General features: G+C 29.7%; 1 protein-coding gene across 1 annotated transcript; it reads right to left on the bottom strand.

Moving 5' to 3' along the window:
- Window positions 1–88: 88 nt before the first annotated feature.
- LOC113859107 (MACPF domain-containing protein NSL1) lies at window positions 89–5,841 on the bottom strand. The gene is made up of 7 exons (XM_027491923.1): window positions 5,441–5,841; window positions 4,396–4,634; window positions 3,336–3,540; window positions 2,398–2,487; window positions 2,098–2,281; window positions 1,214–1,386; window positions 89–1,024 (listed from the first exon to the last, which is right to left on the bottom strand). Exons 1-7 carry the CDS (start codon window positions 5,702–5,704, stop codon window positions 338–340), a joined length of 1,842 nt encoding a protein of 613 aa, XP_027347724.1. The 5' UTR covers window positions 5,705–5,841; the 3' UTR covers window positions 89–337.
- Between the last annotated feature and the right edge of the window lie 8,879 nt (window positions 5,842–14,720).

Genomic DNA, 14,720 nt, shown 5'->3' on the forward strand with positions numbered 1-14,720 from the left:
TTTCTCCAAAATAAATTAAACAAACACTTGATTGGAGTAGCATGTAAGCACCCATGTTTTATTGAGGATATAATGCTGATATCTATCAAATGAATGCCTCTGTTGGAGTAGTTGTAATTCCAAATTCCAAATAATATTATTCATTATTGAAGGCAGTTATGCCTAAACAAAATTAGAAAACTAAAAGCTACTAATAACCAACTGAAAATTGCCATATTGAGGCCACTTTGAGCCAGATGACACTCCCTATATCTGATTTTTCTTTTGACAAAATAAATGATACAAGATATTTACAGAAGACCAATAACTGTATTAACTAAATGCCTACACACACTCACTACAGAAGAGATTCTTCTGACAATATAGTCAACAAGGAATACTTTGCCTTGATTGAGATTCTGCCACCCTCTACACAGAGCTTAGCTCCAGTGACCACCCAATAACCAGGTGGATCCTCAGGACCCCTGACCATTTCCTTAGTGTCCACAAAACTGAGCATTTTTTGAGACCTTGTTGGCACAGGTGGACCACCATGATAAATTGCTGAGTTTATATCAACTTTAGTTGGCTTCTTAGGTGGATGCAATTCTTTGCTAAGCCTTGTACTCACCAATGCTGAGAAGAATCCTGACTTTCGAGACGTTGTTGAAGGCCCATCCCATTCTGATCTGCGAATTCTAGCAGATGCCACTGTTGAAAATCCAAGCCTTAGGAAAAGAACTTTCTTCATTCCCACCAGCTTAACCTCCAACCAGGCTTTTGTCACAATGGCTGTGGACTCATCCATTCTAGAGCTATTGTACTGTAAAGGTGCTGTGTAGACATGAGAAAACATGCTCCATTTCACAGGTTCATAGTAGCCTCGCTCATCTGGTTCATCAATAGGATCATAACTATGATCTTCTGAAATTTCTAGGACACCAGGAACCTCTGAAAGATGCTGGAGATGGATTGCTAGGTGGTCACATTTTTTGCCTTCCAAGTACAAGCGAATGCCTGTCACAGGCCGGTTTCCAGAGTCAACCTGCTTATTCAAAATACATTGCTTGAATTTATTTTTTTCAACTAAATCAATGGTTATAGAATTAGTGCTGAAACTTTGGAAGAAACAAGTTCATAAATGTAGGTAACTTATTCATGTTATGTGTTCTTCCAGCTATAATATTCTAGAGTATGCAATGTTAAATGGATATAAGTAATCAGAGCACATTACCTTCACAGTATTAACATAAAGCTTGGGTCCCATAAGAGTGAACTGAAGTGATGGAGACAAGTTCTTTTTATACTTTTGGCCAAATCCAAGAGGCAGATCACCATACATTGGGGCCCATTGTCGAGGCAGCTGAAATTCTAGAAATTGATGGAGTTCTTCTATTGCTGGTTTATCTGTTTGAAACAGAAAATTTTTAAACACATGTACCAGTAATGGTGCATTATAGAATTCCATAAATATTAAATATTCATATAATATTTATTATTTTCTGTGTACAGAACATACGGACATGCATGGATTAGTATCTAGTGAATATACAAGAGAGGTGAGAGGAATTAACTTTGACTATTCATTTGTGGTTGTATGGTATACATTAGTTCTTTACATGAGAGCAAGCTCTCACCTGACATGCTCCTTGTGTGTAGGATCATATGTGTGTTTACACCAATCCCAGAATAAACATGCCATAAAATTACTATAATTGGACAGATGATACATGCTATACGGGAACCACATGTACCAAAATGCATTAAATTTCATGTAGAATAGAATAGAATAGATAGATTGATCACAAAATTTAGAAATTAATTCTCTAGACATAACATTTCATATCAAATTCATGATCAATATAAAAGGTGAAGACAAAGTTTGTATAAATTGTAGAGAGAATTTTTTTTTAGTGTTGTTTTTCTTTTAAAAAGTTTTCAAGGGAATGTAAATTGATTTTAAATGATAGCATATACAAATATTGATTTTAACAAAACTTTGCTCAAAAGAGGTGAGTGTCAACCAAAATTCCAACAAAATATAGAATTCCAAAAGAAAAAAAAAAATTTAAGATGATAATGGGCTGGAAAGAAACCAAAGTTGTAGGTGTCACTCACATCTAAGATACAAATTCACTGCATGGCTTAAAAATCCATTGCCTGGAACAGAGTTCAATAGGGAAGTAATAGGCACAAAAGACATTGATATGACATTAGGAGACTGTGATATGGTTGAAAGCCACTGGTTATGAGATTGACCAACATCAATACCCCCTCTTCGTACAGAAATGCTAACAATATCCTGCAAAGAAATTTATATAATGAAGTCCAATTTTGTCAGATGCTGCGTGTCTATGAGGTGCTACAGCTGAAATAATGAGAATTGCAACTTTCTTGTAACAAAATAATGATACTAACATCATTCTTGGAGTGACTTCTTACAACAGGCCTACCAGCAGCAGGATTAGGTCTGTGATTGCGCAGCCCCCACACCAGAGCTTGATTATCCTGTTAACATGATTACAGATATATTTAGACAACTCGAACTTCTTAGATGTATTTATTTTGCATTGTAAATCAGCTTTCTTTCTTCTTAACAATCTGTTTTGGATATAAATGTTTTGTTAATTCATTTAGATATATAAAACCATTATTGGCCTCCATCTTATAACTTAAAACTGTTTAGAGAGTTACGTACTCATAGTGTTACTGTTTGGTTGGAGGGAAATCGAGGGGAGGAGAGGGGGAGCACTTTTTAAAATTTTCATGCTTGGAACAAAATTTTGAGAGGAGGGGAGGGACTTAAATCCCTAAAATTGAATTAGGAGGAATTTGGAGGGGAGAGAAATTTAGCCTAATTGGACAATTATCTTTAATTTAATAGTCTATAACAGTTCGTTTTAAAAGACTTTTGTAAAAACCAAAGAAGCTAAAAACTTAGGTCTGCACTGTAAGCAGCCGTTGGTTGCACCTGGTTGAAGCAGAATGCTACCATCTTTGAGGGTATTTTTATTCCATAAATTTGTTATGGAATATAAAATTTTCTTTTTCTCTTTGGCATTCTTTCTGCCTATGCTTCTAGGGACATGCTAGTTCAGATATGAAGAGAGCCTAGGGCGCGGTGTTGCAATCTTGAGTTTCTTCTTCTTTTTCTTTTCTTATGCTCCCTGTCATTGTTTCTACATTTTGGAGAATATCTCATCCTCTCTTGTAGTTTCCTGTTTTCTCTCAAACAAATTTTCTTTATCAATCAAATTAAAAAACTCGGTAAAACCATAACTTGTACTTCCTTGAGCCTTTCAATTTAAAAGCAAGCATGGTGTCCTTTAACAGAAAATATACTGCTTAATCTTTACCTTTAATTTTCTTGATTTTTCAGCAGGATTGACATTGGAACTTTGATTTGAATCCTCAGAAAACCTCTCATCAGCTAATTGCTTCAGCAATTTCTGCAGTTCAGTCGGTTGAAGATCTGAATTTTTTGACTGTTTGATATGAACCACATCCTTACCTCCCATCTGCACACCAACTACTGTATGGGTACCATATTTTTCAATGAACCTGAAGAACCACATTTTGTTTAGAGAACTACTCAAATCCAAGAAACATAAAGATGAGTTTTATTTTATCAAAGAAAGAATTAAATAAGGCTGTTTAAACAGGAAAAAAAATGCTCTACGAGCTTTGAGTAGAATGTTAAACTGTACACGTAGTAGTATATCCAATATATAAATACAATGGGAGAATCAAGTGAAAATTTAGAACATTTTCTAGGATAAAGTTTCTTTAAGGATAAATGTTGTTTATAACTTAGGAGTCTCTTCCAGACCAGCATAGGAATCTACACAAGGACCCAAAACACATGCATCCATTTAAATACATCACGGTCTAACACACAAAAATCCTATTCCTATGTTCAATAACTCATTAACATAAACTGCTTAAATCATCTCTGTAAAGTCAAAATTTGGGTATAGCATTGAAGTCTTAGTTGGTATATTGACATAACCAAGTCAATTGTTCCTCTAGAAAACTGTCCATTACAATGTAACTTATGATCGATATTATCCACTGGTGAAATTGATGAAAAATGTGATCAAGTTTAACCTCCTTAATGATCTGTATAGACTTCTCATATTCAGAACTCTTCTAACTTATCGTAAAAAACCTGTAGTGAATATATCAGGTTTGGGGGAAAATCTAGCATACTCTTTAGAACCATATCAATGCTATTATGGTTTTAGTTATTATGGAGCGTTTGGTAACAAACTGATACTATGTGTATGCAACTTTTCATTATTGTTCAGAGGTAAGAAAATAAATTGCATGTTCATAACCAAAAAAGATCGAAGGACTGTAATATTTAATACTATTACCAACAAGAAATCGAAGAATAACACTAAAGATAATACTTACTCAGCAAGAGCTGCAGGGTTCCATGAAGAGGGCACTTCATTTTTCACATTTTCAGAAAGGGTTAAGTTGGTTTTATCTAATTGGACGTTATATAATGTTATGAAACATCCATCATAGGCAAGGTTTTTAGTGGAAGCTGCATCTATGGGCCAACATTTTCTCATCTCAAACATGTTATTGAATAGGCCAGATGGAATCTTTCCTGACAAGGATAGCTGTTGGTTGAAGTGCTCAGACATCTGCAAAGGTCCAAATTTAGTGAATTTCAAACTTTCTTATTTTACAGTATCCAACCATATGAACCCAAATGAAAGGAAAAATAAAAATAAAAAGAAACAAGAGAAGAGAACTGGGAAAAATTCAAGAGTCAAGTATTTTATGGGAGGAATGTTTCAGCTTCCAGACGCACAGTTGACTGTGGCAAACCAAAATAAAGTTTGCTCCTAAAATTACACTAAATTTGAAGTGAAAAAAATATGGCTTTCCAAATAGGTTAAGAATTCCATACAAAATTTTCTTACAAACTTCATTTTGACATAAAAGTTTCCAAATATTAAATACTAATCACTTCTCTAGTTCTCTTCAAACTCTTCTTTTTTTAATCTAGAACGTCGGAAATCCAAGTTCACAAATCACACAAACACATCACTAACAAATATTTCGTTCTCAAAAGTCAAAACAACACCGATAAACTCGGCAGGTACACCCTTAGAAAGATATTCCAGTAAGTTAGTAACCGTAATTTAAATGTCCGCAAACATTCACTCAAACCTGTACGAGGCAAGAATTGAAAACAACAATTATCAATCGGCATCCCGTAATCAAAATTCAATTCTGAAAACCCCATAATTAAAACACACACACACACACAAAAAGATCATCATCATCATAAGAAAACAGAAAGTCAACCCAGAGACATAAGAACAGTATAACTACCAACCACAGCACAAAACTTAGATACAATAGCGTTGTTCTCCAATGAAAATCGACATTGAATTTTGGTTCACATAAAAAAGAAACGCTACGTTGAGTTTGGTGGACGGACCTGATTAAAAGGGACGACATCAGAGCGAAACCTGATGAGTTCACCTTTGTCACACTTGATAGAGTTAGGAACATTATGGAGAACAACCCCAGAAGGAAAAAGAAGGTCTTTGGTATGAGTGTGGTCTATATGAACCAAGGTGGACTTGCATGCAGAGAATCTTATATCGCTGCAAAGATCATAGCCATGACCAATTACACTCACAGCTTTCTCCGCTGCCGATTTGGCATCCAACCCTGCAATGCTATTCATATTGATACCCATTCCCCAGGAAGCGTAGGAGTGATGCGAGAGTCTCTTACCCTTTCAGGAGTTTCTTTACATAATAATAAGAAGAAGTGATGATAGTGCAATTAGTGATGGTTGACTGGGCTGTTTCTGTTGTTGCACTGTGAAACGTTTCAAAGGGTTTTCTTCTACGCGGGTCATATTTTTTTTTTTTGGTGGGGTGGTACTGAGAGGGTTAAAGGGACAACGTTGTATTCAAAGATTGGACCTTAGAAGATGGAGACAATGTAGTGGGAACGAGGAAGAACAGAAAGCACAAAAAAGGCGGCTGGGCGTGTCCACATCCTCCACGTGGCACCGTATATAACAATGAGACTCAACTTGCTTATTTTAAAGGGAAGAACTAGTCCTACCTTATGCGTTTACTTAGACCAATTTTTTAAGGCCCAGGGTCCGTGCCTTAATCAAAATGTTAACTTAAGGCTCAAGTTAAATAATTGAAAATCAAAACATTTACTAAATTATAAATATTATATTTTTAATAAAATGTATTAATTTTAGAGAATTCAAATCAAACCTATAAATTATAGTTAATAAATTTAAATAAAAACACACTAATTGTTTTTCCCCTTAAATTTGGGATTCTTGTTGATTTTAACATTTTGTAATTGTTGTTATTGTTGTAAAACTTTGTCTGGATTGTTGTGAAATATAGATTGGCAAGACTTTCATTTCTGTGCTTTTCGGTCAATCAAAATATATTATAGATATAATTTTTATATTAATAATTATATAAATCAATATTTTTGCTAAAATGTAATTAGGAGACAGTGTAAAATATATTTAAATTAAATTTATATATATATATATATATATATAATTTAACCTAAATTTGACATAAATTATTGAAAAGATGGAATTTAAACTTTAGTTTTTTAATCAAAACGATTTTTGGGGCTTGCAGACGTCATAGTCAAACCAAGTACCAGTAAACCACCCGTTTATTCGTTTTTTATTGGAACTTGGATTCTTTTACAACTATATTTGTTAAAAGGAGTGAGAACATAAAATTTTTCCTCTTCTTCATTTTTAAATTAAAAAATATGTATTATATATAATAATAAATATATAATTAATACATTAAATTTATATTAATATATTAATTTATATTTTTTATTTAAAAAAATTATTAAAATATTAAAATATTTATTATATTAAATAATATATAATTATTTTAATTTAAAATTAAAAAAATATAAATTCCTTCTAAACGTAACTTTACCGCTCACGTGTAGCATGTACAAAATTTCCCCTTATTCACTAAAAACATCTGAACACTCCAAATCAATCTTAAAATATAGAACATGTCAGCCTTATTGAAATAGAAAGAATTATAGAATATTTTCAATGAAGCCCAATTAAAACATAGGTTCAATATACTTACATAATTGCCCTTTTGGAATTGCATTTCCCTACGTAAATGAAGACCTAAACACATTCTGACTATCCTACGGGTGTAAGATTTTGATTATGGATATCCACGGTTTAATGACTTTGAGTCATGAGTTTCCTTAGATAATTTGTTATTAATTTGCTAATATGAGATTTCATTATTTTAAATATTTTAAGTTGATCATTTGTTTTCAAATTCACTGTGACTTGTATTTTTAATTAACTTTTTTAGTTTAGACTTGTATTTTAAGTTTAGGTCCCTATCTCAAGTTTTATTTTTCTTTTTATTGCTTAGACTTGCATTTTTTATTATTATTATTGCCACAAATAGGAGTGTGAATGACTTTAGCCTAACCAAGTATTTAAAGACCAAGTTTAACTGCGATCAAACTTAACTATTTTTAAACGAGTTATATTTAACTTAAATAACAGTTTTAAAACTTGAGTTTGACTCATTAGCATGTTTATAATTTTTTATTAATTTAATATTTTATAAATATTTTTATATTAAAGCTTGATTATAATATTTTTAAATTTTTAACATACATTGTTAGATGATAAAGAGAATAGTATCAGGTTGGATATGATAATTTATTTCAATTTAATCGTGATTATTTTTTGAATAATTTTTGAAGAGGTTAAAAATCAATAGTAATATAATTCTGCACGATGGAAAATTAATAAAAAATAAATTATATTAAAAATATAAAGATATCAATTAAAATAAATGAGTAAATTATAAACAATGTATAAAGTTATTATATTTTATACTTAATATATCTTGCTTTATGGGTACCGGCAAACGTGCAAAGGAGAAAATTCCCCGGAAACAAGAAAATGGTAGTGTGTGGACAGTGTACTGTAACAACTCTTCACTATCAACTATTTCTTTGATCGTTGACCAATGCCACACTATGATACGCGTCTTTAACAACTTCCTTGTCAATCTGTTGGGTTGTTAATCACACTCATTTCTACGAAAAACTTTTGGGTGCCCCCAACACGTTCAAATTTTTTGATTCACCAAAAAACATTTAAGAGACAATTTTATAACTCCAAACATTTTACTATAAATATTTTTTTAATTTGTGTAACATTGCACATAATGAAAAAACATATAGTAATTTTTATTGAAAATATAATGCGATAATATTATTAAATACTACAATTTTTAATAATATTTTATTATGATATACAATGCAAAAAAAAGTTTTAAAAATCTATTATAAATAAGAAAAAGTACTGGTGTTATATTAGTAATATGCGCCAGTCTTTGCTTGGTGCATGCTAAAATCTACCCTATTATTAATATTTTATATATAGTTAACATAATTATTGTATCTAATTGATAACTTGTAATTAGTTTTTACATATATGAAGTAATTAGCACCCTAAAACATATTTTAATATAAAATAAAATATCCAATATTAATTTAAACACATATCTTAATTACATTTAATAATTTAAAATTAATTTCACTTTAAAATAAAATGAGCCGGATCGAATAATCCACCTACCAACACGCGGTTTCAAACATCAGGATCTTGTTCTTCGGCTCCCGTTTTGGGTAGGGTACTACAGTACCCATCCCCATACCCGCGTTTTAAAAAAATACATGTACCCGGTCTCATACCCGTATGGGTATAAACATTAATCCCCGTACCCGTACCCTTTGGGTATCCGCATATCCGTCTTATATCCATTACCCGCGCTTGTTTGAGAAAAAAATATTTATAAAGAAAAATATGTTTATATAATTTCACATAAGTAGCATAATAATACAAAAATCTAATATGTAGTTGTCGAACAAGATACAAATATAGATAAAAAATAAATATTCAAAGATCATAAATGTTAAATGTATCTTAATATAATAATTTTCTAAACTAAAATTCTTAGAAACAATAAGCAAAACTAAACACACAAGTTATTTGTCAGTGATAATCCTATCTTGTGTGAGATTTGATTGATTGGTAATGTCAGAACGATAACGAAATAGATCTGTACAATGATTGTCCCTTCGTGTGGGATCACTTAGTAACCTCTTGTGACGGCATTAACAACTAACTCTAATGAATAACATTTCATAGTTATTAAGTTTTAGTAAGACAGACATTGAGAATGAGAATAGAGTTAGGGTAGAGAGGTTCAATACTAACAATAGAAAGTTGATACATAAAATATTTTTTTTAACTTTTGAATTTGAAATTGTAAGAAAAATAATAGATTTAATTAAAATAATATAATATAATATAATTAATATATATATATATATATATATATATATATTAATACTAGTATTTTTTAACTCATATACTATACGAAAGTATTTTATCAAAAATATAAATTTTTAAAAAATTATTTTAGTGAATTAAATATTTATAATGTATATAAATTTAAAAAAAAGAATTTGAATAAAAGATAAATAGTTACAATAAAATTTTATAATAAAGAAATATACGTGTATATTAAAAAAATTATACTTTTTTATCTTAAAAAAATTAATAAATAAAAATTAACAATAATTTTTTATATTTATATCTTTTCAAAAACTTCTTTGAATGTGAATAAATAGTAAAAATAATATTATTTAGATTCAATAGATTATAGTTGTGTTTGTAATATATATATTGCATAGAAAAATATTATTTTAAATTAAAATATAAAAATAAAATTTAAATATTATTAATAAATAATAAGTTTACGGTAATAGTAGGTGATTGTAAAATTTATAAAATATTTATAATATATTTATTATTTATCATTCACTTTATGATTTAAACATCAATATGATTTTATTAACAAAAATATTTGTGTAAAAAATATTTTATGTGTGTCATATATAAATAATATTTTAAAAAAAGTCAATCTCATATTAACAATGTAATAATTAAATTGTGTTAGCCTAATTAAATGATATAAAATAGTAAATAAATTTTTCTATTAAAAATATAAACCAAAATAAATTTTTTGGTTTACTTTATTATTAAATATATTTTTATATTAATTTTATATAACTTCACATAAGTAATATAATAATACAAAAATTCAATTCATAATTGTAGAATAAAATTCAAGCATATATATATATATATGCGGGTATGGGGCGGGGTGGATACTTAGATACCCATACCCGCACCCATCCCCATTAAAATTTGCGAGTTTTTACCCACACCCATACCCGTACCCGTATAGCGGGTAAATACCCTACCCATTGTGGGTAAATTTTGCGGGTGCCCATCGGGTATTTTACCCATTGTCATCCCTAGTTTTAGAGTTAAGTTGACTGTCTTTCAAGTAAAAAGAGAAATGCAGTAATAACTTATCAAATGAATCTTAGTCAACCATTGAATTATGTAAATTGTATTATTATACGTTTTTTTATTTATTTCTCATCCTATTTAATTTTGATTTAATCCAAGTCGCACACTTAAATGTAATAAGTGGGTCTACTACTGAAATTTTTTTACATATACAAAAATTTGAACCCGAAACTTTATATCATATATTTTAATTACTATTAATTATTTAGTTAAATACACATTTTTATTTGTATATGACTAAGTTCACTGTTGAAGTTCACCAAAAAAGTTATTTTGTGAAGGAGAAAAAAACATATAAAAAGGTGATAACATAGTACTTTTGAAAATAGATAAAATTATTATTTTTATATAAGTAAAGATAAAGATTATTAGTTATGTTGGAAGTGTTTGGATGAAATAAAAAACATAAATTATGTAGTAATAGAGAGAATATGATATAAAATAGGTGGAAAAACTTTAGATAGAAGTTTAAAAAAATTCATTAATGATAAAAGTGCTTTAAAAATGGCAAGAGTAGAAAAATGCTTATGAAGTATTAAAATGTATATAGAGCATCCTATATTATAACCATATTTATTAAATAGTTCTTAATTAAATGAAAATGAGAAAATATGCAATATAAACGTGGGTAATAATAACATATTGAAAACTGTGTATTAGAGAATGATTTTCATGATGGCACTAGATGGATTTGGAATATTAGTTGGCGAAGAGGACTCTTTCAACATGAGATATCGAGCTTTAATCTTTTGTTGGAGCTTGTGGATGGAGTTTCTATTAAGTTACTACAAGAAGATAAATGGGTATGGAGGACAGATTCTTCAGGTTGTTATTCAGTGCAATCTGCGTATTCATGACTATTTAAACTTTTTGGTGGTCCTAATAGTGTAGATCAGTGTACGGCAGATGCCTTGCAAAGGCTATGGAGAGGGAAGGTCCCTCTTAAGTGTCTGGTTTTTTCTTGGCAATTGTTGTTGAATGCACTTCCTTGTAAAGGTTTACTGATTGATCGTGGTGTTCAAATTGATGATATAACTTGTTGCTTCTGTCATGGTTTGGAGGAACTTCCAACTCATTTATTTTTAACGTGCTCAGTTTTATCTCAAATTTGGTACTTTACTGCGCGTTGGCTTAGATTCTCACTGGTTTTGCCTTCAGATTTATTAACTCACTTGCTTTCTTGGGTTGGTGTTGGTTGTAGTAAAAGAGAAGGAATATGCTTATTAATACAACGTGGTCTTTGTGGTTGCATAGAAATAGAATTATATTTTCCAATGGTGTTTTGGATGAGAGGGAGGTCCTAGATTCTATTATTCTGAGATCCTGAAAATGGTTATCACTTGTTAGTAAGGGAAAAGCTATTATGTTAGCTGATTGGTATTTGAACTCACGAAATTGCATAAGTATATTTTTGCTTTTTATTTCTCTGAATAAGTAATTTTTTGTGTATATGGATTTTGAGTTTCCCTTAAACTCTTTTTAATAATATTTGTTTTGCCTATAAAAAAAAATAACATATTGAAAACTGATAATAGATGTTAGTATGGAAGAGGTTGGTAAGGAAAAAGAAGATGTATGTGGTGATGATAATACAACAAATATACAATTTAGATACTTAGATTAGGACTATTCCAAAGGGCTACAAATACAAATAGCTAGTTAGAAAGGTATAACTAATTTATTTATTTGTTTCTAACACTATGCTAGAAATGAGTTTTTGGAGCGCTAACTTAGACAACGATTAGTAAAAATCGATTTGTAACTACATATTTAGAGAGCGGTTCTCTATTAACCGCTCTCAGATCTATACTTTTGAGAGCGGTTAATAGAGAACCGCTCTCAGATCTATACTTTTGAAAGCGGTTCTTTGTTAACCGCTCTCAGATTTATAGTCACACATTGGAGAGGTTAATAAAGAACCGCTTTCTAAAGTCTTTAAAATTGTTTATAAATGAAACATGCTCAATGCATTTCTTCCTTTTAGCTAACAAAGTTAGTTTCTTTTACTGTAAGTTATGTTCGTCTTCTCTCATCTCTTATGTTTTTTTTTCATCTTTTTCTATTAGCATGCTCTCTTCGTCTTCTCTCACTAACAAATTAATTTTTTTCGCATCTGTAGGTACCTCTTCATTCTCTGTTAGCTTGTTCTCTTTATCTTCTCTACGCTAACAATTTGTTTTTCTTTCATATCTGTAGTGTTTACATTTATACTTTAGAGAGCGGTTCCGCGTGGAACCGCTCTCCAATATTAACTTTTGAGAGCGGTTGTTTAACCGCTCTCTTAAATATAACACATCAGATAGCGCAAGATTTTAGAGCAGTTCTAAACGCTCTCTAATTTAAAACAGAACTGCTCTCAGATCTCCATTCTGGCGTAGTGTAAATGATTTTATTACTTTTCAATGTGTTTTATACCAATAACTCTTGTTTAGGTTTACTTACATAGATTGGCTGAAGACCAAAATTTTTAAGTTAGACATATAAATTATTTGAAAAATAGATTCATCTTGGTCTTTTATTTATTAATGTAGTTTTAATATGATTTTTTTTTACTTGTTATGGTTATTTACATAGTTTGGCTAAGATCAAAATTTTTTAGGTCAAACATAAATTATTTAAAAAAATATTATGAAATTAAATGATCATGAGTGCTTCTAGAGGAGTTAAATACTCATAAAGATACTATATTACATTATCATGCAATTACAGCACAAATCATATGAATCTCAGTATAAAAAGTTTTATTTTCTCATATTATAAAAAAGAGGCTTATAAAATAGTGTATGGACATGTTTTGTATCCAATAAATGTCTCAAATTTATGTGTTGAAACTTCAATACAGTGTACTCTCTTCTCCATTCAGAAAATAACTTGGAAGACCTAAAAGGACAAGAAATAAGGAACTCTGAGAAAGGATGCAACAAAATTGAGTAAAAAGGAATTTTTCTATTAAATGCAGAAATTATAGAGTAACAAGTAATAATAATAATAAAAAAAGCACATGCAAAGTTGCTCTACCATTTAAGCTTGTAACACTCAATCATTTCACGCACCAACTAAATCATCTATTTAAACACCCTTTCAATAATTAGTTCAATCAAGAAGTCAAACACTATTTCAAATACCAAAAAAACAGGAAAACTTCTAATGAGAAAGACATTGAAAAGAGTAACATAAATAAAAGGAATAAATTTTTTTATTGCAGAGAAAGATGAAAAATATATAAAAATATATAGTATATAAAAAAGTATTTTATGATTATTTAATATAATATAATTTTATATCATATTTTTATATCTAAATTATATTTTTTATTTATTTAAAATAAAATAATTTAATAAAATATATAAATAAAGTCGTGCAAGAATATATATATATTTATCAGTGTACGTGTAATTCTTTCAACATATATATCAAGGTGGATATTCATTCAAAGCTTTTACATATATTTATGTTAAAAATAATAGCATAATAATTTGTCATAATTAGTCCGTTCTGCAATTACCACCACTACTACTTTTTCCCCTTCTCATCCATTGATTTTTTTCCTTAGATCGATCTGTACAGTCTATTCTATTTTTTCAGAAGAAATGTTCATTTTTCAGAAGAAATAAATAGTCTTCGTTTTGATTTCTGCATAATTAAATGGCATCAACGCATGCACGCAACTGTAATCAAGCTAAACGAGTTAATAAAGTAATTTCATAGTTAACTCTAAACAAATATATTTCTCATAGTTAATTAGATCGCTCTTAAAATACAAAAGCGAGCCATAAGGTAATTTCATATCTATACACTCTAACCTTATATATATAAAATATTCTGACCTTATATAGTTAGCATGCATTCAGCTAGTAGCCTAGTAGTTTCCTTCCCGCGTATTTGGTCTTCTTCAGACTTAGTCGGCATTGTGGAGAGTGACAGTGACCCAGCAGAAAGCTCGAAGTAATTGCTAGAAGAAAATTATTTATCTATCGTTGAGAAATTATAATTATATAATAAATTTGTATATTTTCCGACAAATCTTTTAAGAAAAATGTAAGAGGAGAGAAAACATAAGATAAGAATGTGATAGAAAAACAAAATAAATAAGAAGTATTATAAAAATATTATAGGAATATTAGAATTCTTCAGCATTTCTTAAAAAATAAACGAAAAATAGAAGTTGTGTTGAAATTGCAGCAGAAGCAGCAACGAAGACTTAGAGTAGACGTGGAGGTGATGATGTTGGTATTATAGTATTGGATTTTAGGAAAGGTTTTAGGGGTAAATGAGA

The sequence above is a fragment of the Abrus precatorius genome, unplaced genomic scaffold (genome assembly GCF_003935025.1).
Source record: "Abrus precatorius isolate BTA unplaced genomic scaffold, Abrus_2018 Scaffold2, whole genome shotgun sequence".
NCBI lineage: Eukaryota > Viridiplantae > Streptophyta > Magnoliopsida > Fabales > Fabaceae > Abrus > Abrus precatorius.